At 39.0% G+C, this 15,644-nt stretch overlaps 1 protein-coding gene across 2 annotated transcripts in view; it reads right to left on the bottom strand.

The window, feature by feature from the left end:
• Positions 1 to 5,848: 5,848 nt before the first annotated feature.
• CCDC6 (coiled-coil domain containing 6) overlaps positions 5,849 to 15,644 on the bottom strand; it is a 51,520-nt gene continuing 41,724 nt past the window's right edge. For both annotated transcript variants that reach the window (XM_005520433.3, XM_088059718.1), the window contains exons 8-9: positions 13,641 to 13,765; positions 5,849 to 11,326 (exon numbers count right to left, since the gene is read on the bottom strand). In XM_005520433.3, coding sequence (XP_005520490.1) covers positions 11,135 to 11,326; positions 13,641 to 13,765 — 317 coding nt within the window. In that variant the 3' untranslated portion in view covers positions 5,849 to 11,134. The remainder of the gene's footprint in view (positions 11,327 to 13,640; positions 13,766 to 15,644) is intronic.

The following is a 15,644-nucleotide window of genomic DNA, read 5'->3' as shown; positions in this document are numbered from 1 at the left end:
TTCTGCCCTTCTAAATCCAAAACAACTTCATTATAGATACTTCATCCATGGGAACAAGAACAACACTGACCCACAATGTCTAGGTAAGTGCCAATTTCAGCCCTCAACAAATCCAAGTGTTTTGGAAAACTTACCAAAGGTTGACTGCGTTTGCTGAAGCACATTAATAACAGATTCCTAGCAATAATAAATTTTAAATAAGGTCAGGTGACATAAATGCAAGTGGCAATTCTGTTAAAAAATAAAAATATGTCAAGTTTTTTATTATTTCTTTTTTCCCCAGAACCAGTCTTAAACCAGGAAGAATTTTGGAAAGAATTTGGAAGAAAGGAAATAGCTGAAAAGCATGTGTGAGTATGGACTGTTGCACTGTTGGCAGCAGACAACAGCAGAACTGTCTCAAGTTCATCATCATCTGTAAATTATAGGATGTTTGTACCATTAAAGTTAAAACTGTAAAATGTAGTTCTGCACTCATAAAGGAAAGATTTTATGCCACTGCTAAAACGTAGTATGGACCAAAGGACAAGATTTATAAGAACAGCAAGTAGTAAGAAAAAAAAACTGGCGGCAAGTTAACAAAAAAGCCCAAACAATCAAAATCCACAAAAAAAAAAAACAACAAAAAAACAAAAAAAAACCCACCAAACAACCCAACCACCCCAAAGAAACACCCAATAAATAAATAACAAATAATAAAAAATAATCAATAATAAAGGCAAGAGGGTTAAATACATTTTCATGCCAGTATAAACTATTCAAGATGGGAATTTTGTAGCTAAGAAAGACTATCTCAGTCACAACCACTTCTAATAGTGTAGTTTATTCAACATTTAATGGCTTGACCTTGTAAATCTTTATCAAATCTTGAGCAAACTTCTTTACTATCATAAGACATCCTGACTCTAGTCAATTAAACATTAGTACTTTGGAGGAAAGAAACCGGCTTCCTTTAAAGTTGTCTTCCATGAGGTAACCCGGGAAAACAGAAACCTTTTTATGATTAACAGAAACATGAAACTGAGAAATAGTTTCAGAATCAGGATGAGAGTCCTGTAATGGCTGAGTAAAGTGAAAGTATTTGGAAAACCCAAGCTCTTTAACTGTACCAAAAGTCTGGCTCCTTTTCTGTTAGAAAACAAGCAGAACTTCTCCCTCACTCGAGGCCATGCCAAGACAAGTATTCTGCTCACTTTGTACTCTTTTCACCATTGTCATCCCTCTGGTGCACCCAGACTCTTTATGTATTGCCATAATGATTCATTTCATTATTTGAATCAACTGGTAGGATATTAATGGCATTTCTAACCCCATTTGCAAGTGCATCGAGATTTCCCTGGGGGAAAAAAAAAAATCTCTAGGAAAAAAAAAGATTATGCTCCAGAGGTTAGCAAGGTTATTGCTGTCAGGAGACTACATGTTCCCAAGAATCTAGGTAAGATTTGAGCTGGAATTATCGTTGACATAAATTTTAATGCAAAGAGCCACAATTTCAGTTAGATGGATTCCTAAAGTACACCATAAAAGAGAAGCCAAAGCTTTATCATGCAATCTTGATTCACACAAACTGTTCTTGCAATAAATTGCCCCTTAAATCAGGGAGGCTGCTAAAACAAGGGCACAGCATTCCTGGAAGCATCTCTGGGAAGTTCTTGGAATGTTTAATCTAAAAGGATAGGTTCCCCTCTTAATTCAGATAGTAATTTCAGTTGCATGGTGTCAATATATATTTATATAATAATACGGGATGCTTTAGTCCAGACAAATTTTTTTCAAAGAAACTGAATGTCTTTTCAAAATATGAAAGAGTTAACTTGAAACCCTTCAATTACCTTCAGAAACTACCAGCATAAAAAATGTATTTAATTAATACTCAAGACAACGGGCAGACTAATCCTAGAGTTCCTTAATAGTCTGAGGAATGCAGTAATTTTTAACAGGTTGAATTCATTGGTATATTGTCACAGCCAACATTTGTTTTGGTGTTTTGGACAGAAAACACAAGAAAATAATTTAAATAAAACTTATGACACTTACTGATTTTTAAGTCTGCTGTATAAAAATCCTCTGTGCAGGAACAGTGACTAAACAATTTTAAAATTACACAGAACTATGCCTTGATGACCAAAAGCAACACAAAGTACATTAAGTTTAAAAGCCTTAATCACTTTAATCATTCATCCACAGAAACTCATTTCTAACTACAGTTTCTGTGGAAATACAGATTTTGCAAATATATACCACCACAGCTGGGGATTTCTTAATACTTGGGAACTTTCTCTACTGCCAAGTCTGCTCCAGTTTCCACCTTATCCCTACTCAGCTCCAAGGGTGGATGGAGGAAGGCCCCATTACACTGCTCCCCCCACAGATCCCACAGCTTTGGATCCACCCTGAGGGCCCAGGAGGCCCTAAAGGTACCAGGGTAACTGAGCACAGTGCCACTGCCCCAGGGCAGGCAGGCACCCTGAAAGGGGAAGAACACCCAGAGGGCAGTTATTAAAAAAATATAAAAATTAGAATCATAGGATATGCCGAGTTGGAAGGAACCCACAAAGATCATCAAGTCCAACTCCCAGCCCTGCACAGGACACTCTAAGAATCACACCACGTGCCCAAGAGCATTGCCCAAATGCTCCTTGAGCTCTGTCAGGCTTGGGGCTGTGACCACTTCCCTGGGGAGCCTCTTCCAGTGCCTGACCACCCTCTGGGGGAAGAACCTTTTCCTGATATCCAACCTCAACCTGCCCTGGCACAGCTTCAGGCCGTTCCCTCGGCTCCTGTCAGTGTCACCCCAGAGCACAGATCAGTGCCTGTCCCTCCTCTTCCCCTCAGGAGAAAGCTGTACCTGCAGTGAGGTGTCCCCTCAGCCTCCTCTTCCCCAGGCTGAACAGACCAAGCAACTTGAGTCCTGATCCTGGCAGGATCCTCACAACCTTCACATGCCTCTGTTGGACACTTTCCAAAAAACATCCAATGTTTTTCGTATCAAAACAACTGCAAAAATTCACATTCAAGTGATCTGAAACAATTTGCCTAATTTGGTGATGCAGATGAGCAATCTGCATATTCCAAAGAAAGTCAGGTACCAACCACAGCTGAACTGCAAAACTGCTTCATATTATTAGCCTTCATTCTTTCCCCTGCTAGAAAATAAGCAGAAGTCAGTAGCAGTGTTGAAGAGGTACAGAAAAATCAGGTCAATTTTTAGGAAGTATGGAAAAAAAAGGTCACAGCAGATCTAAAATTCCCATTTCAAGGCATGAAGAAGCATTTGTTTTTTACCTCTTCTACATTTAATATTTGCTACCGACAGCCAAGATAGTGTTAAAATTCACTACAAAAGTACACCCTGTTTCATTCAGCACTGTCAAAAAGCACTCAGATCCAGAATGGCAAGAGCCCAGCTCACAACACTGCTTTTTCACACCAGATCGAGGGGGCCTTCAGTGACAGGAGGGAAGCCAGTGTGACTATAGGGACTGAGGGAGAAGGGAAGTAGCAGCATATACTTCTTCTTAAGTTCAGCCCCAAAAATGCCAGATGGTCACACCACAGATACTTGAGACTCCCACAGATCAGTGTTCTGGTTTCATTAAATTCACATGCCAGGTTATGTTCAAGGCTTAAGAGAAAAAAGGTACGGGACATGGTGTAGAACATTTTTACTGATATACAGAATTTGGAACACAGATGACTCTCATCAACAGTCCTGTGGCTCAAAAGCCTCAAGGTTCCCATCTCAGACCTTCTGACTGTACTTACTGCTTGCTGCATCCAACTGAACTAATTTAGTCTTTATACATACCTTTAGTCTCCATCTGGGAAAAGCAGGACTGACCCCAACCTCTTCTTGCTTCCTGTAGGATGGCTGTGCCGTGTACTTTGAAAGGTACAGAATAGTCTTAGAAGCATGTGAAACAGACTGCTATCCAAGCCAGCACCTTTACATTCAGGAAGGATTAGGCTTATTAAAATTACTTGCTGTGCAATGCATCGCTTTCTCTCACTCCCAGCAGTTTGCCAGGATTTCTAAGTTAACCCCTGCAATGCTGGGAACTTGCTTTCCTTTATAAAGGGGTACAAACACTGGAAGAAATAAAAAACAACCATCTAATGGGGTGATCACCTGGACAAGGCAACCTGAACTTAAACACAGCAACATGCATCATCTTCCTCTTTTTTCCTGCAATTCTGAAAGTGTTGAAGTGGCTCGTTTCTGTTCAGACAAATGGCTGATAACAAAGGACATGCACAAAGAGAGCAACAGCTCATTTTCCCAGTCCACAGACCCAGCAATGGCAGTCAGGGACAGGCAGAACAAGTGCTCGCTCAGCATTTGCAGCAGAAGCATGAGGAGAATAAAGGCCTTTTAAGAAAGACTGCCTGTGTTCCAAGAACAGAGTAACAGAGATCAGCTAGGTTAGCATTTGCTGAAATACACCCATGGCCCGGTGCCCAGGAATTTGTAGCCATCAGAATACAAGGATTTTACTGGTCAGAATGGAAGAGCACGCTTCCCATTGCAGGCAGAGGCCTGTGCTGACTTGAGCAGAGCAGCAGTCGCAGAGAGGCCAGAGCAGCAGCTGAACAAGACAGACACAATTGCATTCAACCAACAAGTTGAACAACTCAAGACACTGAATACAGGATAGGCGTAATTTTACGTACCTCTGAGACTTTCAAATCTAAATCCAAAATCTTGGCAAAACAGCCAGACACAGCAAGTAATACTAGACAAGCTACTGAGTATGCCACAGGTGACCTCTGTGCTAAGCTGACAAATGAATGCACACAATAAAAAAGTGGCAAAATAAGAAACATCAAAAGGGATGGCACAACAAAGTACTCACAGAATTTACACAAATACATACAATGTAAAGATTACAACTGGCTCATGCTCTAAAATCATTAAGTATTATAATTGATTAAGGTTTTAGTAAGAAAATATGTCAAAATAGCAAAAATTAGTGGATTCTTAAGACAGATCTCCATTAAAAAATAACTGAATCCATCATCATAGAATGACTTAATTGAACAATCAAGTGTGATTACAAGACAATCAAGAAAAACTGGAAGAGAGCACCTGATACCATGATCTTTACTACTACAAAGGAATAGCAAAAGCACTCTTTTCTGAGCTACAAAATATACAGCACACCCCTTAGCACAGGCAAGGAAACATTTTCTTGTCTTCTCTCCTTCTCGCAGTTGATATCAGATTAGACCTGTCCTGCTTATGTACAGCTTTTGACTCAGAACACGTAGGATGTTTTTCTGTAACTTTGTACAAAAATATACATCTCTGTTCCTATGAACTGGGAAAAATTAATAAAAAGACAAAACTCTGTTTCCCTATTCCACTCCACCCTCCCAAGGAAAAGTACCCTCAAAGTAAGGAGGCCAACTAAGACCAAAAATACTGCACCTTTTGCTGTGGCAAAAAAGCGCCTGAAGTCCCATGGAAGGCAGCTGTGTAAAGTTAAACAGGCGTGTTTAATCCCAAAAGGTACTCTGGAATTTCCCCACAATAACTCAAGAAATGTAGCTACATTCCTCCAAGACAGAAGCAAAACTGATGGAGTCAAGCATGCACTGTACTTTGAATATCCACCTAAAGCAAAGTGAGGAGCATCTGCTATGCAAACTTGATTATGTGAACAGGTTATTCCCCAGGTTACACACAGACATTTAACACAAGGAATGGCCCCAACTGGAATCAAAGACAGTAAAAACAAAGACAATCATCTATCTTTCTCTGACCGCTAGTTCTCATTTTTCTTCCTCTTTTTCCCAGTGATGACAGGCTGACAGAGAAGGAAATATACATCCACCCAGTAGTCTTCCATACAAGTAAATACAAAAAAATCAAGTGTTTATTGGAAGTCGGCATGAAGGCACAGATGAGCTTGATTACAGACACATCGTAACAATTACAAGTATATGTAAACACCTTGAGATATACAAAAAAGCAGTAATGCAGATAGTACAGGAATAAAACGTAACCTGCTAAAAACCCAAAACTTCTTTATATCTGAGGTTTTTACAATAAGCTCTGATCCACACCAACACAGTGTAATGTTCTTAAAGTTACCACTTGGACTCATGCTCAACAAATCTGCACTTTGGCCATTGATCCAAATTTGAACAGGCTTCCTTCACTAGGATCAGAAAAACATAGGAACAACCAGCTGGATACCCAACCAACCTATAAGGAGGCTACATCGATTCTCAAAATATACAAGAGCAATCACCAAAGTACTGAAATTAAATATAAGCTTCAAAAAAGCTCAAAGATGCTTGTTCCACTTGCATTTGAGGAAACTGCTGTTATGTCTGCAGGAAAGGAACAGTCTACAGCTGTCAGGTGATTTTTTCTTCCTCCACAGGAGGCTTAGATTTCATCTGAAACACCTGCCAAAACAAAAGTCAGCAATCACAAACTAAAGTGCCTTGGACAGCTTAGGTTTTACCACTAGAGTAAAACATCTCCATTTATAGATACAGCATTAAGTTTTATCATGAGAAAACCCACCTTTGCACACAGAAGAATACTTCCAATATTTTTGTGGAAAGGGGAATTGCTTTTTGTGATTTTTTTTTTGTTGTTGCTGTTGTTTTTTAGTTAGATACCAATGCCATAAACTTAACTGCAACACAGCATTTGTTCAATCGAAATCACCAAAAAAACCCAAAACTTCCCTCCCCAAAATAGTTTTAATACAGGCAAGCCCCAGGCTTAGATAAACAGCACTCTGAGCAGCAACTTACTATGGGGACACAATTTTCACAAACCCAATCCTCAACCATCTCCTAACTCTTCACTCCTCCTCTACAAGGAGCCCCATTCCAGTGAGTAAAGACTCCTATCCAGGTAATAAATGCAGAACAAAACCTAACACAGCTATGACACTTCTGCTGACCCTGTGGCCACATCATCCCAACTGAAAGATGAGGTAGTACTTTTCTTTGGAGCCCGACTAGTAGAACAGGCACAAGCACTCTTCTCCCTAAAGTAGCAGCAGCTGTCTGTAATGCAGCACCAAACTCCACAGTGTATCTCCTCTTCAGAACACACCTAAAATCCAAAACCAGCTGCTTAGAAAAATAAATCATTCAATGAGCACACACTCCCACTTCAACTGCATTGAAAGGCCACGGTCTGGCATATTCAGGGACTTCCTCCTGTCTACACAGAGGCATTGACTCAAACTCTGCTCATACTGAGACTAATGGTTGTTATCCAAAATCAACATGAAGGTATCCTGAGTACTTACTATAGTGAGACATGGAATTTAAAATAATTTAAAATTTTAAGAACCTTGATCCAAAATAAAAAAAGGCTAGGAGAGGAATTTGGCTCCACAGGGAATGGAGGAAACCAGATTGTCTCTATGCATACAGTCCATTTGGTATCTAGGGGCTCTGTTTGCTCTCTCTTCCAGGATCTTTCCTCTCAAGGAGGTTGTTGTAACATATGCATGTATTATAGTTTTGTAGCTTACACACATAAACCTTCTGGTTTAAGATGGCTTGAACTGGAGAAATATGTTCTGCATAGTCCTTGCTCTGTAGACTCCCAAGGATCAAAAAGAAATAGACTGCCATGACTGAAAAAAAGGAAACATCAGAAAGAGTTGAAAAGTATTAGAATTAGTACTGCTTGCGAAGCTAAGCATTAGGATCACAAAAACACTGCATAACTCAATCAAGGTCCCTGGCTGCATCCTCTTAGCAAGCAATAATCGATACCGAGGATGAGAGACGGTGTTTCTTTGACCAACAAACTATTTAAGGCTTTTTTATTTGTCTCCATGATCAGTTTCCATTTATTTAACAGAATATACGAAGTCCACATACTCTCCTGTCAGCGGTGCAAATTGAACAGACCCCAGGAAGCTTTCTCATTTTCATTGCTTCCAAGACTGCATTTTTCCTTCAGCTGAAGTGCCCAGGGATTCCACCCAAGCAGCTGGATTCCTAAATGAAAACATTTTAACAGGGAAGGAATCCTGCTCAGCTCCAGCAACTGCCAATAGAAAAGCACTACACTTCCTGGAAAAAGTGATGTACTTTCTGCCCTTGGGAATATACTCTCAGAAGAGCACATGTAAGTAAAACATAGTATCTGGCTTTTAGCTGTTAGACTACTACCTTCGAACAGTCCCACCTCTTCTTCCAAAGAAGTTCTGTGGAACAAATCGTGGATAAAATAAATTCTTAATGCTCTACAGAGTATCAGCTGCATTCCAGCATCCAAGCCAGATCCTTTGAGAGAAAATACAAGAAGAAAGCTGCTTGATTGTCAGAGAGGAAAGCACTGCTGAAACAGCTGAAAAGTAGGTTTTATTTTTTTTTTTAATCTTTAGCTGTAAAGGGGTACGTTCACAAAATGCTCCACAAGCTAAACATTGCTTCTGTGGCCTTACACAACTAGTGACAATGCAGTGTGCAACTGAGAGGCATTAGTGATGAAAAGGATGTCAGAAAACCACCCAGGTGCTTCTGAGAGAAACAAAGCAGTTAAGCCCTCATAGTGAGCTGGACCTCACTGCCAAGTGAGTTTCTCCAGTCTATAGATCTGATAAAATCACAGCTGCAGAATCATAATTCATGACTATAATTCACAAGGAAAACTGAAAATCCATTTACATTTATTAGGAGATGGTTGTGCACAATTTCTCATCTTATTCAAAAAGTCTACAAATAGAGTTTAACACTTCTGATTGCAAGCAAATGTTTGTTCAATGTTCTTTGTTTGATAAGGCAAATTTAGTGCCTTTTTACACTTTCAAGGTTTAGTATATATAACATTTGTCAGTTCTCTACTTTCTTCTGGTAAGAGTCCCACTGGAACAGTAAGGAGAGTTCTCTAAGACACTTAACAACAGCAGCTGAACTTGGGTTACACATATTCAGTTTTGGAATATGCTTCAAAAGTAAATTATTCTAGGCAATTTTCCATTTTGAGATCTTAAAACACCATCAAAGGCTCTTTCCTTTCCACCCATATTTGTACATCCACCACGAGACTGTCCTCCACAGAGCCGTACATCCAAGGATCTCAAAGCACTTCAGAAAGGAGGGCACCATTTCAAACTCTGGGATAGTTGAGCTGGAATCCTACTTAATAAAAAATGTATTTTTTTCTTTGTCTTATGTTTACAAAAGGACGAGCGTCAAACTAAGATGATCCTGTCTTGACCTTAGTCCCACCTTTGAGTACCTGTCGCTTTCTCCCATGCAATCCTATCACTGAATCAGGAGCTCTGTTTTATTATAACGCTCAGAGCTAAGTCTCTTCGAGGGAAAGCTGAGCCTCTGATATGGTCAATTATTTTCAGATGGAAGCAGTGGTCAAATTTTAGGTCTGCCACAATCTTGAGAATTACTTGACTGGAGAGTCACTACCATAATAAATGTAATGCAATTTGATAATGCACTTGATCCCATATTGGTTTAAGAAGTGTAATAGACTATATATGAATTTCTCTAAATTCTCTCAGAGCTGAAACTACATACCTAGAGTGAAGAAATTCTAATTTTGCCTTAAGCGAAACATTTTACAACATTATTTTAACTTACGATTTTGATTTAGAGCACTGTTTTCAAAAAGATTTTCAGTTTGCAATTCTGACTGAATAGTTGAGCGTCAAACACAACAATATATGTACATGTGTTAGTATACTACCAGAATGCTGTACTTCCTTCTTAAAAATGTCCTTAATAAAGCATTAGGCATGTCAAACAAACTTTTGTAAACAAAAGATAAATTACTCATGTTCTGCTCTGATTATAGCCAGATACATATTCTCATAAAATAAACATTCTCTTGTCATTTTCCATGGCCCACATATCCATATATATGAGGTAAACCATTTAAAATTATTCATAATATATAAACCCCAGTACTCAACAGGAACCTCAGGGAAAATGTAACCAAGTAGGATGTCAATATCAAGAAGTGACACTTTGTTCCACTGCAAAGTGAAACCAATTTATTTGTGCTAAATGAATGGAAAGAATGTATTCAGAATACATTTCTTTATACATTGTACCGGCTTAGGCTGCTAAATAAGCATTTATTAGTGCCATGTTGTGCTACTTTCTTGTACTCTGTTTCTACCAAGCAATACAAAGTTTTGGCTGTTATGCCAATATAGTCTCTATGCTCATCTCATTTTCTAACATACTTTTGAACATTTAAAATACCTGTTCCAACTTTGCTTCAGGGGAATCACAATGAATATATTTTAACAAGAAAGAAATTATCATCAGTTGTTCTCTACAATCACATCGCCTTCTGCAGCAAAAAGATCCAAGAGCACACACTTGAATCAGCTCTCAGTAACCTGAGTCCTGTGGGCAGGACCACACTTCCCAATGGTCAACTGCGGCAGGGCACACAGTATGGGCAGCTTACAGGTTAACAGAGAGGTCAAGTGACACCATCGAATCTTAAGGTCCACGAATTGTACATTCCACAGACAAGCCAATTCCCTCAGTGTAAAGTTCTGACTGTACCATACATTTGAGGTGCTTTTAAACAAGAGAAGAATGGATGTGTCCTCTGTGAATAAAGCTTATTTGCTATGTAATACCAGAGAGTTTGTGTCTTGGGCACTGATCAGGGTGTCTCACTTTTGCACTAGAAGCTGATATTTTAAATGACTGAAACATAGTGCTGATCTTCCATAAGCTTGGTAAACACTGTAATATTTCAGAATTTATCATGTAGCCCATCATGCCTTTCATTTTCCACAAATTATCATGAAAAAATATAAAAAGGTATCCCTTTAATTTTACAAACCTAAAAGCCAGGAAAATGAAGCTTTGGAGCCAAGCAAAACGACATAATGTCGTATTACCAAACAGAGTAGCAAATGTTCCAGCCAGAGAATGGACATACATGTAGTTCAAGTAAACACTGATGGAAAACTTTGTTAAGTTAGTGTTGTAGACCCACAACACTGGTGCATTTTATACAAATGTTTACAACACAATTAACAGTGAAGCCTATATAACCTCAGTGCAAATAAGTCAAATCCAAATATGCCAAGTAAGCCTTTGGCTTTTAGTAAACTGCTCTGTGTTATGAGTCCACTTCTGACATAGAGACTGCTGAGCACATGCACTAAGGCTGAGAGGAGGGATGCACTGAATGTTGAAAATTGGCTGCCTGCGATGCTGCGGGTTGGCCCGGAGGTTGCACAGGTGGTGGAGGTGGTGGCGGAGGTGGCTGCACTGGGGTCTGCGTGTTTGGAGAAGGAGGAGGAGTGGGACGTTTAAATTTGTCGGGGCTGTTACTTCTTCGTGGTGAAGGCCTCTGCAGAACAAATATTGAAATTATGTTTAACACACTCCTGAACAATGTTAGGTGCAAGTCCTTTAAACTTGGCAAAGGGAAAAAAAAAATCACACAAAGAAGTCTGAACACTTATGTGGGAAGAAGAAATTTCAAAACATTGCAGGAGTCACAATACAACTTTTACATTAAATAAATGTTCCTCTAAAATGGAGTAGCAAAGGATAGGGGAAGTACTCTTGACCTCAAAGAAAATGTGCATTCTTTCCTGTCAGCTTGCAGGAAATGAACACAAGACATGTCTTGCAGATAGGTTTACCCATGATGATCAGCAACCTAAAAAGAAATGAGATGCTGCAGGCACAGCACCTCCCAGCTGTGCCTGCCTGACCAGTAGGTGTTGATGAACTGTTAACTTCATGTTGCCAGGCTCATGAGCGTGAGTGGGAAAATTCTGAGTATCAGAGTCTGCCCGGAATCTCTCCATCTCTGAAAGACTCTTTGCCCACACAATGGAGCAAAACCGAAGCATAATACAAGTTGCTCTTTGGAAAACAAAAAAATATATTACAACCCTCTGAGCTGCAGAAGTGAAGCAGTTGTTAGAGACCCCCTCAAGAGAAACCACAGATTTTCAACAACCGGTACATTTAAATAGAAATATTTAAACCCCACTTTACCTTTACAAACTGAGGGGCAGGAGGGGGAAGGATGATCTTTAATGTTAGCAAAGAGAAAATATAAGTTACACTCCACAACACTAACTTCTGCACTTTTGAAATAAAAATGCTCATTACTTACCAATCTGGTTAGCATTAATCAACAACCTCATGGCATGACAAACCACCTACCCATAATTACTAACCAACCACAGGTGGTCAGCTCTGGGGAGAAGCATGATTACAGTTCTATACCAAATGTACTACACGTAAAGTCAAATTTATTCTACAATGGAGATCGAAAATGAAGAGTCAAGAATGAAACTACAGTTTAGTCAAATCAAATATATTGTATCTATTTTTCTGCACAACTATGTACAATAGATTAAAGTTATATGTGAAACCCAAGAGATTCTTGAAAACTGACTGATGCCTCTGAAACATTTAATATCATTTATTCCATTTGCATACATATAATATAAGGGGACCTGGTATCAGTATTGAGACAAAGCCATGAGCTGCTTGTCAACACCTTTCTCTGAACAATTAGTATTTTGTCCTTAAGATGATGTTTTTCACAGTGACTCAATTAATTCACAGCTTCAGAAAGAGCAGTATTTCACAGAGACTTAACAGAGCAGGTTCTTTGACAAACTCATTTATAAAGTTAGTTTCTACATTTTCCAGAAGCATAAAGAGCTTCCTGTGACTAATGCATGTGACACACAGCCATGGGCTGAGCCCCAACTAGAATTTTACTTTCGTGCTGTGCTCCAGCTTTCTTTCTGTTCTAGCTACCGTTGTAGTGGTACCCACCCACCTTGGCTCAGTGTAATTGTAACAATTACCTTTGCACACCCACCTAAACCAGAAGCACGCATATTTCAGCATGGTACTAAAAATTCTATTAGAATACCTTTTTACATCTGAGAATGACAAGTATAAGCAAAAACCTTGACGAATATTTACATACTACCATACCTGCTGAGAAAAATAAAAATGGTCTTGATACAACAACCATAAGATACCTTGCCATATGGTTAATATTTAGGCTTTGTTTGCTCATTAAACTCCACAAATATTTAGAAGAAACACGATGAAGTGGAAATGCATCAAACATCGCAGGCAAAAAGAAAATAAATTCAGTTGAAAGATATGAGAAATTGCCCTAACAAATGTTTATATTAACTTTCTTCTTTGCCAATGACAATAGAAAATAAGAGTTAACTGCCTGTTACAGTGACATGATGGTAGCATTGTGTGTCATCCTGAAGAAAACCTGAGCTTGAAGCAACCTCAGATGACTCATCCGTCAGATGGTGGAGACTAGGAGAAAAATGAAAGCAATGCTTTTACTTCCTGGGATAGGCTTAGCAGCTTAGAAAATCACTTTTCACACCCTGCCTGCTGATCCATAGGATGATACCTATTACTGTCCTTAAGATGATAATACATCCTATTCTTTTGCAGAAAACAAGGTTCTCCAAAAAGAATCAGTTTCTGAGGGGTGAAGAGGAAAATCAGGGTTGAAGAAAGCAGCAATAGATGTCTTGGAGTAAGGAGACAAAAACAAACATTTACAAAAATGTTTTGTAAATAAGCTTAAGGACAACCAATCATAACTTCCAAAAACCAAACCATACTGGTAACAAGTATTTACGATTTTAGATACTTACTGTAATACCATGGGATGGTCCCATATGTTGCACATGAAGGCCTGGGGAATTGTAGTAAGACATTCCAGCTCTAGTCAGTGAAGTTGGTGGTGTGAAACCAACTGTGTGACTTGCATATGACAGACCTAAAATTGTTAAAACAAGGTAACATCAACATCCTTGTTTGATATTAAAAACTAAAGTGCAGGGGTTTTTTTTTAGATTTTTTGGTTCTGAATCAGTGATAGTCTAAAAACTCGTTAATTGCTGCAGGTTAGACATCTAGAAAATATTAATTGTGCTGAGAAGTGTGATGCAAATTTATTTTCATTTTCTGTAGCATACTACCATATGTTTCAAACATTCATACATTATACAATGTTAAACAGAACTTCTCACTTAAGCTAAATGATGTAAGACTCATATAGTAGCTTAGTTCCAGTCCGTAAGTATTGCCATTCAGCATTCCACTTTTCCACTGAGGAAATGGCTCCCTGAACTACATGCAGTCTGAAGAAGCAGAGAAGTTGTGCCTGGAGAAGCCATCTAGCACTGGGTCACAATAAGGTACCACAAAACAACTGGATGTAGGTGGCTGCTCCAAGGCACACCAGATCTGCACTGAGGCTTCCTCCTCTTTTGTCTCAGAGTTTTAAAGACCTTGGGGCTGGAAAATTAAAACATGCAGGGAAATGTTACTAGCTGGACTAGGCTAGCAACTAACATTTAAAATTATTATTTGTTTTATCTACATTAAGGAAAACCCAATATTCAAAACTGCAAATATCTAATTCTTTCATTTAAGTATTTCCTTTCTGTAAGAACTCAGTTATAAAAATGCAGAGTTCCTGTATAGGTCTATTTAACCAAGGAAAACAGAAACAACAACTGTGAAATGCTTCAAGTGTTATGAACAGTTTGTTTCTCAAAAGAGCACATTTTCCAAAACCTTTTGCTCCCTTCTGCTTTCTGACAAAAATATCATAAGGAAGGTGACAGGACTTTTCTCAGCTGTTTACAACAGACTCAAGTAACTGCTTTGGAGAACAATGGCCAAAGAAACATTTCTGAAGGCCTATTAAACACTTACAACACCACACTGGATTTAACAGTTTTTACATTTCAGCACTAAACCAATACAAAACAATGTCCCTGCAGTAACACCCAACATCATTCCTGTCTGCATGCACTTGTGTCTCTGTCTACAAAAGATGAGACAAGATCTCAAGGAGAAAACAGAACAAGCCTCAGATCACTAATGTAGCCATATAAACAGACTCCCTTTGTTTCCTTCAACTCTGTTTGATTCTGTTACATTGTCAGTGTATGTCCGGTGCAAATTACGAGTTACTCCAATGGAATCCCTGCCATTACAGAGAAACAACAAAATTAATCTCCCTTTTGACTACACAATCTAATAATCTGTAGAACACATGTTATATTTAAGTGCTTTTGTAAGCACAAGGATAGAAACAAGTCAATGTTCAGGGAGGTGACAAGGCAGCCAGTCAGAAATAAGAGCCTAGAAATAATGGGCAAAACAGAGCCACATTTGTAACATGGCAATTTAGAACTGCTTTGGAATCATCCAGTTCCACATGCTTGACAAATGCCAGTCTACATGGCAGCCAAAGAAGCAAAACCAGAGCAGAGCACATACATTCAGGATAGTTCATCTCTGCAGCCTCAAGCATCTATCTAGCCTAGTGACAAAGCACAGAAGTGGGATCTACTGTTTATATACACTGAAGACTAACTGGTAATTAGAACAAGTAATCTCCAGCTGCCTAGTAGTAGCAGTAATTACACTGTCTTCAAAGTCCTAAAAGATTTCTAGCACAGTGATCTGTGCTAGAAATCTCAGCAGTATCTCAGCTTCCAAGAGTCTTCAAAAGTAGTATCCCAAGCCACGCAGACACAAAAGACTCCGGTATTCAGAAGCCAGAATCCGTTCCATTAAACCAGCTATCTACATGAAATTACAGTACTTCTAACTGGTTAAAAGTTCTGCTTCCACATATTCAA

The sequence above is a fragment of the Pseudopodoces humilis genome, chromosome 9 (genome assembly GCF_049639895.1).
Source record: "Pseudopodoces humilis isolate 2021_Gansu_Grassland_sample_001 chromosome 9, ASM4963989v1, whole genome shotgun sequence".
NCBI lineage: Eukaryota > Metazoa > Chordata > Aves > Passeriformes > Paridae > Pseudopodoces > Pseudopodoces humilis.
This window is presented reverse-complemented; position numbering and strand designations above follow the sequence as displayed.